The 20,396-nt window shown below is 41.3% G+C and overlaps 1 protein-coding gene across 1 annotated transcript; it reads right to left on the bottom strand.

Annotated features, from left to right (window-relative positions):
• Positions 1 to 1,195: 1,195 nt before the first annotated feature.
• On the bottom strand, positions 1,196 to 20,190 carry tmod2 (tropomodulin 2). Its single transcript, XM_042492260.2, has 10 exons — positions 20,053 to 20,190; positions 12,690 to 12,910; positions 10,369 to 10,525; positions 5,197 to 5,319; positions 3,819 to 3,893; positions 3,603 to 3,733; positions 3,405 to 3,512; positions 3,158 to 3,301; positions 2,025 to 2,169; positions 1,196 to 1,368 (listed from the first exon to the last, which is right to left on the bottom strand). Exons 2-10 carry the CDS (start codon positions 12,813 to 12,815, stop codon positions 1,337 to 1,339), a joined length of 1,041 nt encoding a protein of 346 aa, XP_042348194.1. The 5' UTR covers positions 12,816 to 12,910; positions 20,053 to 20,190; the 3' UTR covers positions 1,196 to 1,336.
• Between the last annotated feature and the right edge of the window lie 206 nt (positions 20,191 to 20,396).

The raw sequence follows: 20,396 nt of genomic DNA, 5'->3' as shown, positions 1-20,396 counted from the left end.
TACAGTCAGACAAGGTTTACAGTGGTCATGGCTAGGCTGTAATTCTCCCAACAAGAATTAAACCGGGGCATTGGCTTCGTTTTAAATCTGGGGGTACACATATGAAACGCAGGGTTGGTGGTCCTCCAACAGAACATTTTAAGCATCAAACACTTACTTTCCTACATTGTGGGGAATTTTTATGCAGCAATTTTCTTTTTTGTATCAATTTATGGTGTAAATGTCTTTAATTCTGTCAAAATAAATGTCCTCTGCTACTGTTTTCTTAAAGTGGTATGAATGCACACACTCAAATATTGAAAGGGACATTTTCCCCTGAAATCTACACCCATGGTTCTAACGTACTGGTCTGACTTTGCTTCACGCCAAAGAGATCTTGAGATTTCATTCCAAGAGCAGAGACCACAACTTTAGGATCTCAATTTATTGCCTAAGCAAAAAAGAAGTGTTGAATAACGATGGGTGAATTAATTTCAGCTCTGTAGTTTTTGTTTATATTTGTTTGCTCACGGAAAAGGAAATTCCCATGTTTAAAATTCACCTTTGAAATGCCTTTTGATTGTTTGAAAGACATTTCTCATTGTACTGTCTGGAGGTAAATGAAGAGGAATCTTTATTTGTTTTATGTTTTTTTACAGGAATGTGGATGTTTCAGATCAGTTTGAGGAGTGCCTGAGGTTTGCATGTTCCACATTTTATCTCGTGTGCACACTTGGTCTCAGTATGGATACACTCTTGTCTTGGTCATGACTTGACATCACTTTAGGTGGCCTTGATTACAACACTGAATACATGCAAGCATTAACTTCAGTGCTATCACTCTAATGACAAATTTTGCTGGTTCAACACAGGTAGTCCTCTGGGAGCTTAAACCTCAAACTATCATGGTAGAAGATACAGGACTTTCTTAATGTTAGTTATTGTACAAAGCTGTTACTTGGTAATGTTCATGTTTATTTCACTTGATTATAGCGAAGTATAAAAGGGGGAAAAAAGCAAGTAAAAAGTCCGGACAGATCATATAAGGGCTAAAAAAAAAAAAAAAATTAAAAAAAAAGGAGCAGCTGAAATGAAATGACTAAAAACTAATCAGATTTACACCTTCAATAACAACATAATAATAAACATAAGTATGAACATGTAAATGGGGTGAGGGCAATTCCAGTTATTTCCCTTCTTCTCAGACGTATGTTCTGGTTGAGCGCGCCTTGCCCCATGGTTTGGCACAAGACTTAAGTTTCCACACAGTGAGATGAGACCAGGGCATTGGCTGAAATTATTCCACATGGTGAGATGAAAAGACAGGATTCGCTGGGAGATAGGTCGGGCTCCGTCCCTACAGGTCCCCATCCACTCGCTTCTTGCGGACTAGAGACGAGAAGTAGGGTGAAAAAGAGCCATAAGCATGACTTTCTCCCAAAATAATTCAAATAAAGAATATCAACATGAACTGCAAACATGCTACGCAACCTTTCACCTACACAGGCCTGTTAGTTTATCATGAAAACACGAAGTGAGCCGCCATGAGCTGATTGATCAAAGTTTACACGTGTTTCAACAGCATGTGTCAGTGTGTGCAGAGAACAGGAAGTGAGATGTCATCACTCTCAAAGCTGTGTCATCACACCATGTCAGTCTCCATACTGTTAATTCATTCACACACTGATGCACACAGTTGGAGTCACACCCATGCACCAGACCTGCGCTACTGCGACTGTAACAGGAGGAGAAGCTATAAGAGAACAGAGGTCGTCACTGTGGAATGACGTCTTACAGAGGAAACAAAACAAAACCAAAAAAACACACACTGTAGAGGCAGGTGATCTGCAGAGATGTTGTAATTCTTACAACTCATTCTCCCAAAGAGAGAGAAACCAGGTGGAAGATGACTTCATAGGCAATACCTCACCCAACTTTTGCAAGTTTAAACAAAACTCAAACTCGTGTGTGTGTGTGTGTGTGTGTGTGTGTGTGTGTGTGTGTGTGTGTGTGTGTGTGTGTGTGTGTGTGTGTGTGTGTCATACCAAGATCGTTGTTCTTGGTGATAGCTGCAGCAGCTCTGGAGCGAGGTCCTTGCTGGGTGAAGTGGTAGCCAAACTTCACTATGCTGTTGTTCTCTTCCAACATTTTAGCTATCTCCATCTCTACGTTAGTGCCCAGCTGCTGCCTCTGAAACACACACATAAATTTACAGACGTCAAGATCTGAACGTCAGAATTTCTCTTTGGTTTACAGCAGGAATGACTATAATTGATATGATTTAACATCTTTTCCACTACTGGAAACTCTCAACTGGTGTTTTATTCAGGCAGTGGTTTGTGTTGGTTGGCATTTTCTGCAGCTGAATAAAACAAACATTTTCTACTTCATACGGCTGTGTGAAACCACTTTCTTTAGAGTGCAAAGATTTCAGTCACAAGAACCCTGCAATCACCTGCAGTGACCCTGACTGACAGTCATAAATTAAGGAGAAATACAAAAAACCCAACAGTAATTGTGTGAACAGATGTGTGAAAAGATTTGTATGACTATGACTATAGACTACACTAAACTAGACTGTATAAAAATAATGGATGTAGCCACTGTGAGGTCACCCATTGGTTTGTGGACTCTGTGTTTTGGCAATCGCCATCTTCTGGAGCCAGCGGTGACCATATTTGCCCAAAAGGATGGAGCTGTGGTCAGTGTATTTAATTGTTGTTTGCTCCTCTATCCTGATCTGAGTGACATTAATGCCAGATGAATACAGTAAATTATTTTAAAATGGATATTACCAATAATTTTGAGATTTTACCATACCTCAGAAAAATACCCATAAAATCGTGCCTAACATGTCAAAGCATTTTAAAGACGTTTTAAAGATTGATTTAAGACATTTTAATACCAACTCTGGACTTATTTTTTGATTAATGATTCAATGCTTTTTAAGATTTTTTAAGGATCTGCAGGAACCCTGTTATTTCTGCTGTAAAGTAACATGGAGGTCTATGGGGATGGACTTGCTTTTGGAGCCAGTCCCAGGTGGCCATTCGACTTTGGCACTGCAGGATCCACTTCATTTTTCAGATGCAGAGGAATCCGCTTGCTTATGAAGCCTCTGATCATTTTAGGTCCTGCTATGCTGATGCATGCATGTGTATGTATCTATTTCTGTTACCTGGTTGTCTATCTTGATCTCTGTGAGTGTGTCGTTGTCTCGCAATGCATCAACCAAAGCCTGCACTCCTGCCCCGGTGATGAAGTTGGACTCCAGGTTCAAACTTCGCAAAGTCTTGTTCTCTCTCAGCATGTCACTGAACGCCTGGCAGGAGGAATGAGGAGGGAAGAAATAAAGCAAAGACATAAATATGGAGTCGCTAAGTGTCAACAAAACCATTGAAAGACAATTAGCTGCGTCCTCTCACCACAGCTATTGGGTCGTTACTCCGTGTCGCTGCCAGGCTGAACTTCTTGACAATTGAGTTCTTCTCCATGGCTTTGGCAAAGTCCTTCAGTGTGGGAATCGGGATGTTCTGGAAAACCAACAAAGACACACTGCCATTGGTCCGGGGACAGACGTGCACGTGCACACTCTGTCACTGAAAGCTTGTGTTTCTGTGTACCTTTATGTTGTTGAGGTTGACCTCTGTTAAGGAGCTGTCATTGCTTTTTATCCTCTGCAGAGTTTCTTCTACATTGGTGGGATTAGGAGGCTCATCAAACACTGGTTTCATCTTCTCCCCTTTGATCACATCTTAAGGAGACACACATGCAGACCTCAAGATATTGATCATTTTGGGACCTTTGAATTAAGAGATGTGTCTATTGATTGTACTTACTGTTGTAACCCTCTTTAGACGCAGTTCCATCGTATGTCTGACTACTGGTGACCAGAGTGTGAACACCCAGGATCGCTGCAAAACAAAAGCAGACCGTGGACTTAGCAGCTGTGGTGAGGAATCAGTAGCTCCTTTCACACTGCCTGTTCAAGGCGGGAATATTGTGCCGTTATTCCACCTCACCGTTCTGTATAAAAGGTACAATCGCAGTGTGGGGGGACAGAATCGTCTCGCCTTTAAGCCAGCAATGGAGGAAGTAACAGCACGAAATCTAAGGTCCATGTTAAAGCGATAGCCAGCAGAACGGGACTATGGGCAGGACGGGCGTTACGTTTGATTGGTGTGTTACACCTGCCACGCAGCACAGGATATTTAAAAAGCAGCTAGAAGCCAGGGTTTGAAATTGCCACCAATTAGTGTATACGCAGTTGGCTGCTAGATTTGCTTCAATCACCAGCCAAAAACAATAATAATCTATTCAGTGGCTGGTAGATTTTGGAATCCACCAGCTACAGTGGCAAGTGGACAAAAAAGTTAATTTCCAACACTGCTAGAAGCATGAAGCGGTTATCTTAAAAAAGAACAGTGGCCAAAAAATGTCTGCAAATTTGGAAAACAATAAGATTGGGGAGCTCCTTACCCTCTGAGCAGAGGACAGGATCAGCTGCCATATAACAGGAGTGGTAAAAGATTGTTATTGCCATGTTAATGCCACTGTTATTGTTTAGAAAGAGCTGCCAACGCATATATTGTATATCACAAAAGAGGCAGACGTTGTTGTGTTAAACGTCACCACATTCGTGTCTTCTTTTGCTTCCGCGATGATGGCATGCTATCTAAAATCCAGGGTTCAGACACATTTCTATGGACACAATTTCAAAACATTTCCATGACTTTTCAAGGACCCATGATAAAATTTCCATTTTGCAAAAGCATGCACTTCACTGTGTATATGGTACTTGTGACCCTGTTATGGTACTTTTCTATACACAGGAAGGGGAGTCTCACTTTGCATTACAAACACCGCCACACTGTCACTGTGTAAAAATGCAAAGGTGGCATAAAGAAGAGATTTCGTAGCAGCTCTTTAGCCCAATCTTTGTCAACAATGGCTACTGTGGACACCAAATCTAGAGGCTTAAGCAGACAAGTGGTGTTATTTTGCTCAGTTAGCCCTTTAATTCCCCTATCAACACACACCGTAAAGGACGGAGCCCTGGGAAAGACAGTCAGAGTGAAAGGAGCTTGTGTTTTACTGTCCCAGCAGACTGGGCTCAGGCAGACAACAACAGCTCCCTTTTCAAAGTCACCCCCACACACTCTTTAAAGCCTTTTAAATGACTTCTTAGCTCTCTCAAACATATACATTCATTCTTACCTGCTAGATCACACAGTTCTGTATCTGTAGCGCTGGACAGGGCTTCCTCTAATTCTGGATCCAGGGTTGTGACTTCCTCCTGGCGTGTGTCTATTGGTTTCTGCTTAGGAACAAATACTTTACCTATGGAGAAGGAATGAAAAGGATGATGATAAAAGGAGAATTTAGTACGAATTCTTAACCCAAAGGAAGTGATTCAGCCCTTATAAAAAATGGGCAGGATACAAATGACCTCAACATCAACACAGACAGAAGAAACGGCACATGCAGGCCAGGTGAAGGTTTTATGAGACATTACACAACTTCCAATTTCCATAAAAAATGTTCAACTGTTAACTGGTGATTAAATGTGACTCGTTATTCTCCTTCAGCCGTTCTCTCTTCTCGCCTTGTGCCACAATCATGAGACTGCATGACTTTGAGGTGCTGTGTGTGTGTGTGTGTGTGTGTGTGTGTGTGTGTGTGTGTGTGTGTGTGTGTGTGTGTGTGTGTGTGTGCTTCCAAACAAATGGACACATTCCCAGATAAAGCAACTGTATAATTAATATACACACAGTAATTAACACCAACACTAATCAGGGCTTGTATCTCAAGTCACTACACACTGACTTTGTCATTTTTATAATCAGACAGCACACTTCACACAGCAGGACCTCAAAGGTCATCACTCTCATTTGCTTTAGAGATTTTCATTTTTATTGTAGATGCATATTAGTTCCAGATATCGGTTATTGGTCTCATTTACAAACTAATAGTCAGTATCAGTGTTGGTCTTGTAAAACCAATATCTGTCGACCCCTAATTTTAAGTAACATAATACACCTTTAAATCCATTAAATGTTTCATGCTTTCTTGAAACACACACAAACTTAAGCCAACAAGGGAAAAAAACACCTTTAGGAGTACCACTGTTTAGAGTTAACGGCTGTCTCTAATGAAGACCACCGTGATCTCAGCCAAGAATGGTGGAGCATAACCTTACCGCATACTGCTAAGTTAGAAGTCCAGGTAGAGCAAGCTAGTACTGACAGAAAGAGAAAGAGAGTCACAGCCTTTTTCACACAGGGAGTCTCCACAGATCAAGTCATAAATGCTTCTTTTCACTTAGACATTTACTGCATTTGATCTGTAAGCAAGTTGGGCAATATCATAATTACATCCACTGTGATTACATGTTGTTGAAATTCTTGTTTGGCCAACTTATAATAAATGTAATGTTGCTGACAAGAGAGTGAAGCCGGAACAACAGAAATGTGCTGTGTAAATAAGTTTAGGCCTCCTGCTATTTTACACAGCTGAACTCAGTCCAGACATTACTGTCTGACAACTAAAGTATTGCCATGGTAACCGATCTGAGGGAAGAAACGGAAAGAGCGCCGGAAGTCATGGAACAATGAGTGGCATCTCATCTAAAACTGCACTGCTGGGGCAACAAACACTTGCACTGGACGGAGAGATCATCCAGCGGGTGCCAGTTGTTTTCTATACGCCTGTCTCCTTAAACAAAAACACCACAAGAACAGGCCCTCCCCCTAAGTCAGTCAAGCCAGTCAAATGGTTCAAACTGGTCCCAAGTGGGGGCTCTGGCACTTCCTGAAAGCCAGTAAACAGTAAAATACAGTCATTAGGAGGCATCCTGTGCCAGTCCCTCTGGAGCGACATTTAGCCGCTCAGAGGCTCAAAAGAAGACAGAGCCAAAATACTGTCAGCATTTAGGGCTTGTCATCCGTACGATCCGACAGCAGCATATGACATGGACTAAAGGGGGAAAGCACATCATAGTACAAGTGGAAAAATAGGCACGTCAGTAACACAGTCTCGTGTGTAACTGGACAATCAGGCAGATTTTTTCCAGTCAAAGCAACAGATTTCATTAATCATTCAAGCAATGCCTGAAGCCTATTTTAATTCGACGTGACGAGTCATTCATCACTCCCTTTTATGTAATGTAAAAATGAGACACAAAATACATCATCCTGGTGTTGTACAAACTGATAGCAATACTGTAAAATTATTAGTTTTCTCCTTTTAAACACACGGTAATTGTCTGAAACTTAAAGGGAAATTCCAAGGTTATTCCAATTCAGATCTTATTTTTCATTTTTTGGAGACAAAAAAAAAAATCTGCTGAGGTAAAAATGCTTCATAACAACATCAGAGGCAGAGGCTGCTTAAAGGGGAATACTTCAAATGTGAAAGTAATTCATACGAAACACTGAACACTGGAGGTGTATTACAGAGCTGCTGTGTGTTTGTATGTTTTCATTTGTTCAACAGCCACGCCCTCCACTGTGACCTCAACAAACATGATGTTTAACAGACTTCAACAGAGGCATGCCTTGAATGCTCCAGTCAGTGTAACAAGAAATAAACATTGATTTGCACCGACACACGATGGTTAAATCACCTGTGCCCATTTTAAAGCTCAATTAGATTTTACAGCTTCAACAACCATCTGTCCAGAACTTCTTAATATTTATAATGTTTCTAAACTTTGAAGAAAACCAAGGAAAAAAAGAAGTAAAAAAAACAATTGTTTAAAAATAATATAAAAGACCTGACCCAAAAGAGTAACATTTAAGGGGTTAAAAGTCTGCAATGGTTGCCATGGCACTTAAGCATGTTGTTTTCCTCCAAAATTATGTGCGTTATTGAAAGGAGACGCACACGCACTCATGACCACATTATTTATCAGCGGGGGGTGAGTTTAACAAGGGGAAGAGAATCAGCTGCATTCCAGAGAAGCACCGCAGTGGTTTGAGTTTTCCATGCTGTCATAGGGAGTGCACACACACACACACACACACACACACACACACACACACACACACACACATTCACACACACATTCACACACAGCGGGAGTATAATGTCTAACAGGCCAGGGTTGGGTCAGGAAGAAGATGTCAGCTCCGTATTTACTCTCCAGTGAGGGAGCAGCATTCAGATCTCTGGAGATCTTAACAAAAGGAATTCCTCCGGACAAGAATTTCTACCCAGTAATGTTTCTACTTTTTTTCTCACTTTTCTGTCATGCCGTCACATACAGCATCCCCTTTTTTCCCTCTTCTACAAAGTGACTGAGATTACCACAAGAATGTCTTAAAACCTGTTTGGACAGAACTGGTTTCTCTCGGGGAGATCAGGTTATTTCCGCTCTTTACAGCAACATTAATCCATCTGGATCAGCGGTGAGTTGTGTTTATTCATGAGAGAAAAAAATCTGCCACAAACATCAACTGTGTTGTGAAAAAAGTGAAGAATTCTCTGACAGTTTTATTTCCCCTTGGGTAAACAATCCATGATATCAGACTGTTGTAATGACGGTACATCCCACATTCAAGGCCTTGTGTCTCCTCACTCCTTCAGTGCCAATACTACAAGCCTGCTAAAGCTCCAGATTATATAACTGTGAGTATCACATACAACCACATTCAACTGCTGTAATATGAAAGATTATTTTTATGGCATTAGGACTTTATTGTATAGTTATGAGATGAGACAAATTCCACTCACAATATACATCTCTAACCAGTCATCCCCCAAGACATTTGTTGACTGACAATCAATCAGCAAGCAAACAAAAACCAAATAAACACTATCTAGGTCAACTAGTTGGGAAATCACTCCCATTCAAATAGGGTTTTAGGCTCAGATTTGCATCATCTTGTCAGAGGAAAACCTCAGCCTGAGCCTCAGTCTTGTCCTGCCAATGGTGCAGAACAAACTGCAAAAACAAAGACGACAGACGCTCACCGGCAGCCAGACACTGACCCGACGGCTAACTGTCAGTTTGGTGTGTCAGGGCACTTACATTTAATTTTCAAACATATCCAAACTGAAGTAAAAAAAGATATCAAAACTTCAATATGCAGTTGTGCCTCAGCTGATAACAAAAACAAAACATTTCCACACTGATGAATTACTCCTGAGTCAACAACGTTATCCTCATAGTCTTTGTCTTGGCTGCTCGCCATCATCTGCCTGACGCTGTGTGATGGAGACACAGAATTTCAAAATAAAAGTGCACCTGACAGAGGATGATATGGATTGATGTTTTCACTTTGCATCAATGATACGTAATCGTTGCTCATTTAATTGATATATCGAAGCAGCTCGATTGACTGTTACACCCCTACGCATTCCCCGATATCATATACATGCGATGTGTCTCTCCCATTACCGGCATACATACAAACAACCCTGCATTTTTTGTTCTCTATCCACTTCAGAGTGTGTTCACAACAGCAGAGTCATGTTCCTTTAAATAGCATGCAGCCTTTGAAACAGTCAGACGGATGAAGAAACGGCAGTGTTGAAACGATAGTCTGTTTGCAGAATTAAAAGCTACGAATTTGTGATCAGTAGGATGCTGTCCCTTATTATTCCAGCATGTGACCTTTTTCTGCTTTGTTTGGCCATGTACACATTCACATAAGATAGCTGCAATTTTTAAGAAAATGAATGAAAAATAAACCATGAATACATCTGAATACGCTAATCTTTTAAATCAAATGTGCTGTGTACAGATATAATTTAATAAAAACAGAGCTGAACTAACATCAATTAACAGATGGATTCGAGACATTTCATCCTAACCTTGCCTCCTCCTCTGACACTCCCTTCCTCCTATCCCCTGGTGCAAACACACCTCCCCCACACTGTTATGTGTTGCATAAGAGCAGACATGCATTAATAATACCTGCCTAAGACAGCAGAACAGTAATTACTGCTGTGTGTCTGTACTGCTGACAGGAGCACATACAAACACACCTCTGTTCTCCATCCCATGAGAAATATATTACATGCATGCGATGGCACCACACTAATGATGTTAAAGATGACAGCCAGGCATGGTGCACTATCTAACACTACTGGAATCTGTTTGGTTGGTTATTTCAAAGACAGCACTTGACTGGTATGGTATTTGGCCCTTTGTAACACTGTCTGCATTAATCTGAATCTTAACTTCTAAGGACTGAGGTTTATTTACAGGTAAAAGAGCAACACTATGATTAAAAATGCAATGGTAAAAACTCAAAAACTTAAACCTTTGGATTCTGATGTGCACCACAGACTGTTCACTGTTCTGATTTTTAGTCATGAGAAGGTTTTAAAACAGTGAATATTCATATTGGAATGACTCTTGTTGCTGTAAATAAACACACGCACCTTTTTTCTCCCCGGTGTAGGGCACTACATCCTCTCTGTCCTTGTACTCCATGGCTTCCTTCTCCAGGTATTTGAGAAGGCTTTCCCTGTTGAATGTTCCTGTTGCTTGCTTTGTTGTCTGGTCTTTCTGACGTAAACCCGCTGGTAGGAGAGCATTCTGAAGAGAGGAGACAGGGAGAGACGTTAAACCTGTCAACTGATAGATATATAGAAAGACACTTTATCAATCCTTCACAGGAACTTACATTTGTTACAGCAATTTATTCACAGCTAACCACACACAACCACACATTACATAAAAGCGCATAAAATCAAAAATCTTAAAAATAATACTAAAAAATACTAACTTCTAAAATTTTTCAATATATAAATACTATGAGGTGTATAAAATTTCAGTGTGCAAAAGTGCAGTAGTTAAAAACAATGGTTATTTAAGAGCATTAAAAAAATCTAATGGCAGGAAATGTTTTGTGCAGCATTCAGTCCTGCATCTTGATGGAATCGACTTGTGGCTAAAGGTGCTCTACCAAAACGCCTGCAGGGTGTGGAGGGGGTTGGTGGGCTTGTCCAACACACTCATTTTAGACCAAAAAGTGAAAATGTATATGCTACAGAAAATAGTTTTTTTAAGCTCTAAATGGTTATTGTAAGTCAACACAATGTCTGTCTTTCTTTTCCCACCTGCTTTGATTAATGATCAGCCTGTTGAGGCAGTAGAGGAGTTCAATATTTAGAAACCTTTTTGGTCGGACTTTGAGTTTTACAGCCAACACATACAAAAAAACCCAACTCTGCAGCACTTTTAAATGAATGTGCATGGTATGGGCACCTGAGGGTTAAGAACAAATACAGACTGTCCAGAATTACAAACACAGCCAATAAAAATATTAGGAGAGAGCAGAAAGAACTGAGATGTATATATGTAAAGCGCAGGAAGCACAAAAAAAGCCCTACAAATTGTGGCCGATCCTGTTCATCCTCTTTTTTTCACGAATTCATAGAACTGCCCTCGGAAAAATGCTACAGTGCTGCAGCAGCAAACACGAACATTTACAAAAAGCCTTTCATATCAAATGCAGTAACTTTGTTAAATTGGTTAACACCCTTTGCACTGAAACCATGTCTGTCATTGTCATTTGTACTGTGCATGTTTGTTAATCATTGTATGTATTGTGATTTTTACTATGATGTGTTTTTATAATAATGATAATCATAATATACGGGTTAAAAAGTTTCATTGCACGGCCACTTTGCTGTCGATTGTGTCCCAAAGTCAGTTTGTGATGTTATCTATCATCTGCCCGTCTTCTCTAAACTTCTGTGAAAATGCTGCAAGCAAAAGCCAGCATATTCCTTACATCTGTAGTCTGTGTGGTAGTTGGCATCAATGCCAGATGCCAGAGTCACATGGGAAAAAGACATGAATTACAAGTTCCTCAAAACAGGATGTTAATATACTATGAACTTGTTGAACTTGAGAACCAAAACCTCATGGTTACAAAGACCTAACCTAAAAAAAGTAACCAACTGTGGACCATTTGTTGTAGGTGAAATCTTGGAGGAGGTAAAATGGGATGTGTGAAAATGTATAAAAGTTTGTCTAGCCAGCCTGCGTGTGTTGAAACTAAACGCAGCGCTTCTTTTTGTGAACATGCCAAATTCTACTTTGTGTACTAATGACATGAGATTCAGAAATTAATATTTTCCCACCGTTGCTGACTGTTTCCTGTGGGCTTTTGAGTGCTCACCATGTGGGTTGATTTATCTCACTCGGTTTGGATGGAATCTAAATAAAACGCCCGGTCGCCTGGAGGGGATTTCATTATACTCTCTCTAGCTCTACTCACAAATAAACACACAAACACTTGGCAGCCTGCTGATGGAGCCGCTGCAGCTGAGACTTCCCTTTAAATTATTTTTCCAACCAAGCAGGCTGGGGACTGGGAGGTGTGGTGAGCATGTGCAAAGGAAAAATCCACCTTTGGATATGAATTTGTGACGTTTACTGCTTCCAAGGAAGTTAAACTGTGATGACGTGGTATGTTCTATTTTTAAATCTTAATCTGCCTCCAACCAAGTCCAACCAGGAGGCATTAACTTGTTGGTACCAGGTAAAACTAGGTGATGTTTTTGTGAAAACTGGGGCATGGCTAAGATTACAGTCATGTCCTTGATTTGCGAAAATGAACAATGGCTGAAAAGAGCTTTTAGAAGTGCATAAAGACCTCTTTATTTTTAAATTGGCAACTTCCCAATTAATCCCTTTGCCACCAAACTCCCTCCCACCAGAGAGCCCTGGAGCTCCTCCAACCCTCACTGACCTCGGGGTCCATCTCCTCGAGGGCTGTCTCCAGCTGTTTGAGCTCCTCTGCCGACAGTTTGTTGAGGATTTCATCTTCATCGAGATCCTTGTACTTGTCCAGGTCCTTCTTGAACGGCAACGCCATGGTGCCAGCTATAGCTTGCTAAGCAACACTGAACAGCAGACCACAGCCACAATGTTTCCTCTCAGGCTCACTGCTGCAGACCAGGGAGAGACTACCTGAAGACAAACACACACAGTTAACACTCAGGATCATGGGACATTGAATACATTTGAATTCAATCGAATAAACAACCTAATGTAATTATATCTCAACTGAAATAAACAACTCATCCCTGTGAAACAATAGCTGATCACAGCTGGGCTGGATAATGACGCCCAGCAATGATGCAACAAATACACACAGCTGGAACAAAGGAAGGACTTTCTCAAGCTCTGACAAGTCATCTGACCACTTCTATGAGGACAACTAGATAAGACAATCAAGTCTGTGCAACTTAAAAAACATTTACAACTAAGAAGGAGATGCAAAATAACCGTATTCTACTAGAAAATGCATATATACTTCTTTCCTCTAGAACAGTGTTTTCCAAAGCTTTCCTCGAGTACCACTTATCCTGCATCTCTCCCTGCTGCAACACAAATGAATTACATGATCAAATGAGCAGGCATCAAGCAGCTTCACGAGTTCATAAAGGTTGATCATTTGAATCAGCTGTGTTGAAACAGGGAAAGATTTAGTGCTGCGTTCCATTCAAAGTCGGAGATCGGAATTTCGCAGATGAAATTTTCGACTTCCCACTTCCAAGCGTTCTAGGTGCACAACACCAGATGTGAAGAAAAAACATGACAGGCAGAGACAAACTGGTGTTTCTGTGGCTAGTCCATGGACAATTGTGCCGTCAGCAGGGCTGCCTCCTGCACATATGAGCGAAACAGAGGAAAAACTATGCCTAAGGTAATATTGTAAATAATTATAAATATTATTTAACTGCATTTTTATACTTGGAAACATATCAAAACATGTCATTCACTAGCCTATGTGCTAATAGCTACACTAATGTATTTTAGTCATTTACAATGTGCGCCTAGTTTACCAATAGGAACTCCGACTCTGAGTGGCGTTCCACGGTAGTTTTTAAAGAAGGAGGTCAGAATATCTCGGCTTCCGAGTTGTCTGGAATTGCAGCATAAAACACGCAGGACAGCTGGTGCTCTCGGAGAGGTTTCGAAAGTGTTGTTCTTGGGACTAAGGAGCCTGAAATAAAGCAAACTGTAGCCCCTTTACACTGCATGTTCAAGGATGGAGTATGGCACCATCATGCCGTTCTGTAGAAAAGGTACAATCAAAGAATTGGGGGACAGAGTTATCTCGTCTTTGAGCCAGCAAGGGAGATAATAACAGTGCTGAAAGATGTCTATAGGCGCATTTAAACTGCCTGTTCAAGGAGGGAATATCACACCGTTATGATGCCTTGCCATTCTGTATATAACACCCAATCATGGAGAGGGCTGACGGAGTGGTCTTGTCTCTGAGTCGGATTCGGAGGTAGTAACAGCGCCGTAATGAGATCTGTTTAAAACGTAAAGCCGTGACCATGAGCAGCACAGGTGTGACGTTTTGATGACGTGTTTTTGTGTGCGACCCACCACACCTCCACACCTCACCCTCCGAGCAGAGGACGAGATCAGCCACCATATAACAGAGACAGTAAATGATCGTGATTGACATGTTATGTCTTTTTTGTTTGGAAAGTTCTATCGACGCATAAGTTATATGTTACGCTAGAGGCAGATGCTGTTGTGTTGAACGTCACGCGCGCCGTGATGCAGTGGAAAATCACACACTGGAGCCGAATGATGCCATCATCAACTGTTCAGTGTAAAAGTGCAGGGGCAGTTTAAAGAGGGGACTTTGTTGGAGCCATATAGCCCGATCTCTGTGTAAAAGCAGCTTTTGTAAAAGGGACAGCCGGCAGAACGGGATTAGGGGTGGGACAGGTAAGATGTTTGACGGTGTGTGAGCCACTGATGGAGATTTAAAATGCAGCTGATAGCAGTTAGCAGCTAACACAAAAAAGAAAAACAGCGATGCTATTCAGAATCACACACTGGAGCGCCATGGTGCCGCCGTTGTTTGGCTCTGTGTAAAAATACAAAGGCAGCATGAACAAGGGACTTTGCAGCAGCCCTATAGTGTGATCTCTGTGTAAAACGTACTTGTAACAGCGGCAGGAAATTCTGGAGTAAATGCTAAGTACATGTAGCCTATTAGATCAAAACAAAACTGTTAGCTCAGATTAAATCAAGCTCAGATAAGAGAATGAGCTAGGGAGTGAATGTGTAGCCTGTCAAACTAAAGGAAGAGGCTCAAGCCTTTAGTTCCCTCTCCCACGCCACAGGCCGAACACTAAATGACCTCATGATTTCCAGATTCCCTGCAGGACTCCACAGATGGCCTTAGTCCTAACCACTCGCTTTAACTGTACATACACATAAACTTAAACTTTCCCAAATGACTTGCTCACGCTTTCGTTAAAAAAAAACTGACTTAGCACAACAAATACTTACTTGCTGTATTATTACATCAGTCTCACTGATTCATGTCAGTTGTGAAACACAGCACCGTCTCTGAACCCACTGACAGCAGCAAAAACACCCCGTTATTCAACTCTGCTTTAGGATTCTTTAAACATTAGGTGTCATTTCCTCGGAGCTGCCTGAGTGATTTCACCAGTTCGGAGGAATTCCCTGAGAGTCTGACACAGTCTGGGCCTTGTTTCTCTACAACCCAGGCTCTGTCCTGGATTAATACTTCTCCTCAACTCCTCCATTAAACCACTACAACCAGTAGTGCACAGATTTATCTCTGAAATGACTACTAGAGGGGCATTTACAAGCCTGAGAGCCAGCAGATGAAGCTGGGCTCAAATGTCAGAACTGATTACTTTAATGAAAGCACATTAATATTATGAGCTACAATAATAATGTCACAATATTTATGTTGTGTACAGTAGTTAGATCTGATCCTGGAAAACAGTGTCAGTAGAGTAATGACTGGCGCTCAGCTACTGCAGGATATTATCTCAGCTAACTGTGAGGAAGGAGATCAACCACTCAAGCTGTAATGAAGCTAAGCTAATGGTGTTAGACAAGCAAGGTGGTGAAACAAAATAAATGGGCATTAAAATATGGCACAAATTAATAATAAATAATGTGAATAAAACTGTCTTTTACAGGCTTAGGAAAATCCTAAAAAAATATACTTAGAGGTGAAAGCAATATTTATGAATGCCAATGAATACAGCACTAAACTGGAGAACCAACACGCATGCAATGAAGTTTAAGCCTGAGCATAATATCTGACAAATTAAAATTATCCCATGAACCAAATCATATGAAAATCGCTTTGCCTGTTGTGTCCGCAACAGCGGTCCTCTGTGCTGTTTGTGGAACAGCGCCAGGGTTTGTTTCTCATGACGTCATGACATGCCCTTGCTCGCGTGTTTTTGGAAAGGGGAGTTTTGTTCATCTTTCATAATCAACAGAGACGACACAAAGACGCAAGGAGGCTTTACTGTGATTATGTGAAAATGAAGACTTTGAAGCATTCTGCCAAAAAGCCCTCAAAACTCAGCCTAACTCTTTTCATTTCCTTACACACCACTCAGATCTCTGCTAGCCAGTGACAACATATAAAAATATTGGTCTTGCATCATGTGAAGTTTGATTTATGACTTTCTTGGTCCTAATTTACTATAAACACCCAGACTAATTCTAATAATGAGCCAAATACAATGATGATATGACATTTCTGGCCAAGATCTGGATAAAGTGGAGAAGCCAGCCTGAGATAAGCCCTAAGTCACACACATGGACACACACACGCACACACACACACACACACACACACACACACACACACACACACACACACACACACACACACACATAATGCTCTTATGACAAGCAGCTCAAATTAACACCATTTAACTTATTATCCCACTTTCTCAAAAACACTTTCTACTTCACTGACGTATAACTCAACAGCCACTGTTTGCAGTGAGGTCCACTACTTTTGAGCGTGCAGACAGAAGACTAATGGAGCATGCAGACAGGGCTAATGATGGCAATGGGTGGGCTCAAGCCTGAAGTGGAGACACTGAGAGGATCCATTAGTCCGGTCTGATTGATACCTTTCTCCTTCTCCCCTCGGCTAATCCTTGAAGACAACAACAGATGGCTCGGAGCCAATAATACTGCAAACCTGTCTGCACTCTAGGCTCACCTTACACTTTACTACACTGACCTCTACACTCAGGCTACTGTTGAGCCAAATAAACATTGAGGACTGAACAAGGTCAAAGCCACAACTATAACAGTTTAAGTTTCCCTGAAAGGCCACATGTTTAGTGATAAAGTTCAAGTGACAGAATATTTTAGCAAAAGCTATAATTTACAAAGTTGAACCAAGCCTTCATAGAAAAAAATCTGCAGTATGTGTGCATAAAAGACCAAAGAAATACATATTTTATTCTTAAGAGTGTGCATATTCAGGATGTTTATTGGTGCACTATACCTTTAGAGTATTAAGCAAAATACTCAAGTGCCAAGTAGTATTGAAACGTCACCGGTCAAACGATTCCTGCATTCTATCCTTTTTGCACCGAGCGTCTGATCCGAGACCGTCGCGACTCCCCGACAGGTCAGCAAACTTTCTGTTGCTCTCGTCCCCGGAGCTCACCTCCAGCAAGCAGTCAGTTCAACGTCTGCCTGGTTAGCACAAGCTACAGCAGCAGCGACTAACAAAAACAGTCCAAAACAGTCGTTAAACGGGCCCAACAAATTCCCAGTGACATCCAAAGGACTAGACTGTTGTTAAACCCCTTAATAACCATAACTTTAGCCATGTGATGCTAACAGTAAATACTATCACTGTGTGTGCGGCCGGGCAAACTCTCACAAGTGTCCCTGGCACAGAGCTCACACTCCTGCAGCGGCTATAACCCACACAGTCTGTGGTGTAGTGAAGCTGAGTACAGTGTATCTGACTGAGTTGGTGGTTAAGCGTGCTGAGATGCCACCCTAACGTTCAAAATAACTGCTGCACGCCACTCCATTCAAATGGAGCATCATAATATCTGGTTTCAGAATTTTCCGCAGCTGATGAGGCCTCCTCCCTACCTCTAAGAGACGATATCACCGTGGGAACATAGCTGGTTGGTTGTTTATTAGTTAAATGTAAGTGGGGAGGAAGGACAACTTCAAGCTGTTACTCTTAAATTTGCTGGCTCTGTTGCATCTCCCCAAAGGCAACAGTTCATACTCAGGACATAAAACATGAAAGTGAAATGTCTGAACTTGTTTCAGGTCAAATGGCTGCATCTTCTTTCAAATAGTGATGCTGGCAGACAATTAACTGAGTCATTAAGTATGTAGTTTGATATCAGACTCCATCCCAGATGTCTCTGTATCATATTATATAACCCTTAGCAGCTAAAACAAAAAAACATATAATGTGTAGATATATAACTCCCGCACTATTTAAAATCTCATAGGAACAACCTGGAGGAATAGTAACTTGCAGCTCATGAACAGGAAGCACTGACTGGGTATTACATTATTATAGAGCACCGCCCCAACAAAACACAAAAAGACTATAGTTAGAATGACCCAGCTCGACTACCCATGGGAAAAGAGTCTGCACTTCCTCCTACCACCTACTCCTCTACAGTTTTATTCTCTACTCTTCTGTCTCTCCACCCTGATGTTACTCAGTTATCCGTTTTATGCCTCCTAAGGTGCCTGGAAGTGTCAGGAATGATAGAAAACATATGGGAGGAGACAGAGCACTGCAATATATAAGCAAACAATGAGGAGCTATAGGTATCAGTGGAGTAAAGCTGTATTATCTATAAATTATTTTCAATAAAACCAAGTGTCAAAATAAAAAACAAAATTATAAAGCACATTCTGTCCCTCCCAACTCTTGCACAGACCTGGCAAGGGCCAGACAGGAAGTGGGGTGTTTCTCAAACAAACACACATGATTTGTATACACCCCTGTTCTAACCGCACACTCCAGACACACACTCCATTATTATATAATGAGGACAACTGACAAGGAGTCCCCTGCCTTTCTGCTCCACTTGCAAGGGCTGGATAATGCAGGTACAAAAAAGGCTGCCCCTTTCACGCCTTAGTAAAAGTTACTAATCACCACTGTGACTGCTTTACACTAGGAGCGAAACTAAGCACTCACAGCCAGGTTTCACCCTCCAGTGAAAGGTATGCAGGGTAAACAAATCCTATCTGAGGAGCCTGTTTATCTGTAATACTGCACTGCAGAGGGTGATACAGCAGGCAGTAAAACCTAAATGCCATGTCAGCAGTCATCATCCACATTATGTCCCATTAGTTACCTGCTCCACGCCTTCAGCAGGGGTCACCTGCCTTCAAGCTATAAGCAGACGTCCTCTTAAAACTTGGACCACACCCTTCATTCTCCATTGGGCCCCGCTGGTCAAAATACCTTTGTGACACACACATACACCCTCAGATTGAACAAGGAGTGTATCAGTAGACTCAGTGACACCGGTACAATGACCTCGCACCTATCAAACAAGTAAAACTACTGCTAAAACCACATCCTTACCCTCCACACTGATGTGAGTCACCCACTAAAAAGTATGCACCTAAAAACAATGAAACTGTTATTTTTAGCCAACACTGCCAGCGTAGATGTATGTCTGAAAAATGCGTTGTCAGGCTGACAGGGATGGGCAACGGAGATTAAATTAATCCTACATTGTAAATACAATTAGCAACAGTCATACACAATAAAATAAGAACTTTGAACTGATCCAAGAACCATAAGGGGATAATTAGCACTTCCTTAAAATGACATATCATACCGCTCTTCTATTATATACATCACGACAGTTTGTTTCTTTGGTGGTAACTCAGCTGCCCTAAATGAAATAGTTACATCCATCTCTTGTGTCTACTGATCGGCGTTAGCTAACTCGCTCTTGACATGTTTATGATGATCACGCTGACAGTAAACACGTTGATCGTAATTATCATCGCCTAATAAAAGATAACGCACGTGAGCTGTAAATAGTTATAGTCAAGTCAAGCCGTTTACGGTACACTTGCTTTGGTAACTTAGCTACATTTGTCGGATGCGGTGACACCATGCGAAATAACCCGATGACATGTAGAAGCTAACACGCTAACAGTTGACTCAAGTTGCTAGCCGTTAAGCTAAACCAGCAGAAGTGACAGCCTGTAAAACAGTACGACTGGCGAGTCCGTTATGTTACTAATTCAAAAAACCCCAGAGCTATCAATTTCCTTACCTGAGGCTAGTGGGACCTAACTAAGGAATGCCCAAATAATGTCAGTCTTTCCAATGAATGCGATGTCTTCAGTGGTTGAGTTCCCACTCCCAGACCAAGGGCGGTAACACAGGAAGGGAGAGCTAGCGCGTTCTCTGAGCGACGTCTGATTCAGCCAATAGACGGAGAGTCTTCCGGGCGTGAACCAATCATGTAGAAGAACCTGCCTCTTTGTGTCTAGAAGAACCAATCAGAGTAGAGATAAGAAAGAGAAGGAAATTAAATTAAAATAAAATAAAATAAAATAAAATAAAATAAAATAAAATAAAATAAAATAAAATAAAATAAAATAAAATAAAATAGGG

The sequence above is a fragment of the Plectropomus leopardus genome, chromosome 1 (genome assembly GCF_026936395.1).
Source record: "Plectropomus leopardus strain MGB_pleo_1.0 chromosome 1, ASM2693639v1, whole genome shotgun sequence".
Classification (NCBI taxonomy): domain Eukaryota; kingdom Metazoa; phylum Chordata; class Actinopteri; order Perciformes; family Serranidae; genus Plectropomus; species Plectropomus leopardus.
The sequence above is the reverse complement of the archived record's forward strand: the minus strand, read 5'-3'. Positions and strand labels throughout refer to the sequence as shown.